The sequence below is a fragment of the Austrofundulus limnaeus genome, unplaced genomic scaffold, assembly GCF_001266775.1.
Source record: "Austrofundulus limnaeus strain Quisiro unplaced genomic scaffold, Austrofundulus_limnaeus-1.0 Scaffold526, whole genome shotgun sequence".
Lineage (NCBI taxonomy): Eukaryota > Metazoa > Chordata > Actinopteri > Cyprinodontiformes > Rivulidae > Austrofundulus > Austrofundulus limnaeus.
Window position 1 is genome coordinate 28,086 of NW_013952928.1, and position 3,539 is coordinate 31,624.

At 39.3% G+C, this 3,539-nt stretch overlaps 1 protein-coding gene across 1 annotated transcript in view; it reads left to right on the forward strand.

The window, feature by feature from the left end:
- Nucleotides 1–3,539, forward strand: part of tbccd1 (TBCC domain containing 1) — a 19,301-nt gene that overhangs the window by 3,870 nt on the left and 11,892 nt on the right. Inside the window, exons 4-5 of the mRNA XM_014026121.1 lie at nucleotides 1,360–1,500; nucleotides 1,640–1,756. Coding sequence (XP_013881575.1) covers nucleotides 1,360–1,500; nucleotides 1,640–1,756 — 258 coding nt within the window. The remainder of the gene's footprint in view (nucleotides 1–1,359; nucleotides 1,501–1,639; nucleotides 1,757–3,539) is intronic.

Here is a 3,539-nt window from a genome sequence, read left to right on the forward strand (position 1 = left end):
ACCTGGAAAGATCTCCAAATTTAAAAAATAAGTAAATAAAACAAAACAAAATTAAACAAAAACATTTTATTTTATCTTAAATAACTAATCTGTAATCTGTTAAATTTAGTCATAAAACAATTTCAGATTACTAGAATGTAAGCATGGAGAAGCCAAATAAATGCTATATCGGCCTGCCATAAAGTGAGCTTCTGCCCGCTGCTGCTGCGCTCATAGCAGAGACTGACCGTAACAAGATATGACTGATCGAACATCCCCATCTTTTTATCCTCTCCGTGGGTAACAATACATAAAAACAAGGTTTTTCTCTGACAACTTGGGTCCCGCGACACGACAGCACGACTTTTCTACAGAGGAGGGGGGAAATTTTCTGAGGATTTATTCTCTCTATACGTGTTTTAAAACGCTGTATTTCTTCGTTTTCAGAATATTTCGAATACATGGCCCTATAAAAAACTAAAGAAGTGCTTTACCTGCCCGAATATGGGGTTTGACCTGGGCAGTCGGGCAATAGGATTTGTTGAACCCTGCTCGCGGGAACCTGGTCACACACAGGGTCTGTGTTGGTGATTCTTTCTGTAATATATAAAGTAATTACTGATAAGGTAACCAGGCTGTGGCTTCAACTGTCGCATTTTCTTAGAAAGAAAAAGTAGATTGCAAAGCTGTCGCATCAGTGCTACGTGATTTAAAAAAAGCAGAGTTTTCATCACGCATCTAATCACACACACACACACACACATCTTTCTATCTTTGTGAGGACCACACACAGCGCTCAGTCTTGCTTTGCGCCATCTTTTTACCCCCAAGTTTGGCGAGAGGTGAATATGGAGGGGCGCAAAAAATAGCTCTCGACTTGATTTGGCCTTATTTAAATAAAAATGACTACATGCCATGAAATTCTTGAAGTGGTGGGCCGTCTTGTTGGYGGGGGCCCACCCCCCTTGTATAATGGTAGGGGAAACACTGGCCTAAAGAAGCAAAAATCTAGCTAAAAGTATACGATTGGCAAGCTCAAAATAGCAGAACAGTAGCTTAAAGCTCTAAGAAGCAGAATGGTAGTAAAATGAGGCTAAAATAGAACAAGTATGCTCTAAAAGATTTTAAAGAGAGCAATGTTTAAAGGAATTGAGATTTTTATGTATTTGGAAAAAGTAATTCCATTTATTGTTAAATGTTAAATAAAAGTTTWAAAAAGTCAAACTACTGTCTAATGTTAAAGCTTGGTATCACCACCTGCTAKTCTGGAGTTTGTGCTGCCTGTTATGTTTTACTTTGGCCTGTTTGTATTATAGCCCTCCATTCTGTTTCAAAGAGGATCTAATCGTTGATATTGAGCATTTTGTTTTCTGCTTTCAGCTGTCTGTGGACACTCTGCGATTCCTCCTCTTTCTCTACATTCAACAGCTGAACCGCGTGTCTTTGCGCAAATCTCTGATTGGTGAAGAGTGGCCCAACCGCCGTTCAGAACGAGAGGCCAAGACAAGCTCTCAGAACAAGGTGATCTGTACTATTGTTGCATGTTGGTTGCAACATCCCAACATTTCATTTACTGAATAAGCTGAAAGCTCATGTGTTCCTGTAACCTCCTGGTTCTTTAATGTCTCATTTACTTTCTCTATTTGTTCTTGATCTGTAGAACTGGGATGATCAGGCCCATCTGTCATTTATACAAAATCATCTGGCAGATATTTTGTCACTGTTGGTGGAGCCCAGCCAGCTGTTACAATCAGGACAAGCCCCAAGAGACTGCCAGGTCAGTTTAGTATGTAACAGCAACAGTGTGTGAGTGTGTGTTAACAGTTTGGTCAGATCTTATATTACAGATATTTCTATRAATTTGTAGAGGTGGCTTTGAATCTCTTTTTATTCTGAGTTTTAGCAACCGGTAAGGGTTTAACTTTTTTTTTACAGCTTTCACTGTCAAGCCTAAGAATTTTGGTTTCATTATCAGATTGTCCACACTTTAAGTACAAAAGACACTCGTAAAAACACTGTTCACATTTGCCTCTACATGAGATATCAGATAGATGTTATTGACTTGAAGATGCAAACATTTTCTTTTTTTAAGATTTGAAAAATATATTTACTGACATTGGTTTCTAGCTCCTGAATGTGTGTTAAGTTTAACATGGCAGTTAAATTATAGTCCTTTTTAAGAAGGTAATTTGGAATTTGATGGCTACAACATCTCTAGACTGCAAAAGTGCAACAGAATGCTGAAAAAGTAAGTGGTACAAATAAGAAACAACTGGAGAAGCATTTTGCAATTAATTGGGTTAATTGGTGACTGGTCAGCAAGAGAACCAAATATAATGTATTTCATTTTTAGTAAACAGAACTCTGATCTGGGATTGGTGTCAGATCAAACATAAMGTTGGTGATGGCTGCCAAGGTAGATAGAGGTGGACCACAAAATACCGAATCTTGTTTATAAATTCAGAGCATGGATACAAAAGTCATTTTCAGCATACAGACTTTATCTCTACCTGGCCATATTTTAAGAAGTATTGTGTGWTAATGGTGCTTCTGTCAGCAATTTGAAATGTTACAAAAACCAGCCTGGCCAATGCGGTTTTTCAAGCCATRCAAACAAAATTAAGCTGTGATTTTTCAAGAACTGCTCAAAATGTGGACACACAGCTCTTTGGTCTTTTAGTCACATGTAGAGTCAATAAAATGCAGCTGAAAATTAATGCATTTTATTGCATTTTTCCTACTATTTTTGAGAGATTTAACCTGGAAAATGAGTATGATTAGTTGTGCTCGGTGACCAGGCTGACTGCAGTTACCTATAAATGCCAATGATTTGCTTCTCTTCATTCTTTGCGCTGAAACAAATGACTGCTACTGCCACAAAAAGTGGTTAAAAAAATACACTGCTTGGCCCAAAAAAAATGTTGCCACCAAAAAAATACATCACACACACTTTTGTGTGTGTGTTTGTGGGTGGGTGTGGCCTTGTTTTTCCTACAATTTTCCCAAAAAAGCAGCCTCGTCGGGACCGAAGTGCATGGTGGGGACCAATGACCGGTCCCCATGGGTCTAAATGCAAATTACAGGTTGGGTTTAGTCCAATGTGTGAATTGAGTTTAGGTTAGTTTTAGGGTCAAGTACCTGTGAGGTTAATTTTAGGGTAAATGGTCAGGGTTTGGCCATAAAATTTCCAAAAAAATGAATGGAAGTCAATGTACGGTCCCCACAAGGATATACAAACCAGACCTGTGTGTATGTGCGCGCACACACACCCGTTTGTTCTTCAGCCCCGTGGGGACCGTGCAGTGACTTCCATTCATTTTTTAAGACTTTATCGCATGACCATTTACCCTAAAATTAACCTCACAGGTACCTACCTGACCCTAAAACTAAACTAAACTCGATTCACACCTTGGTCCTAAACCCAACCCCCCACCCAAAATCAGCCTCCGAAGTTGTGGGGACCGGGCTTTGGTCCCCACAAGGAGCATTCGCCCCACAAGGCTGCATTTTCCTGAAAAATTGTCCCCACCAAGTAGCAAAAATAAGGACACACACACACA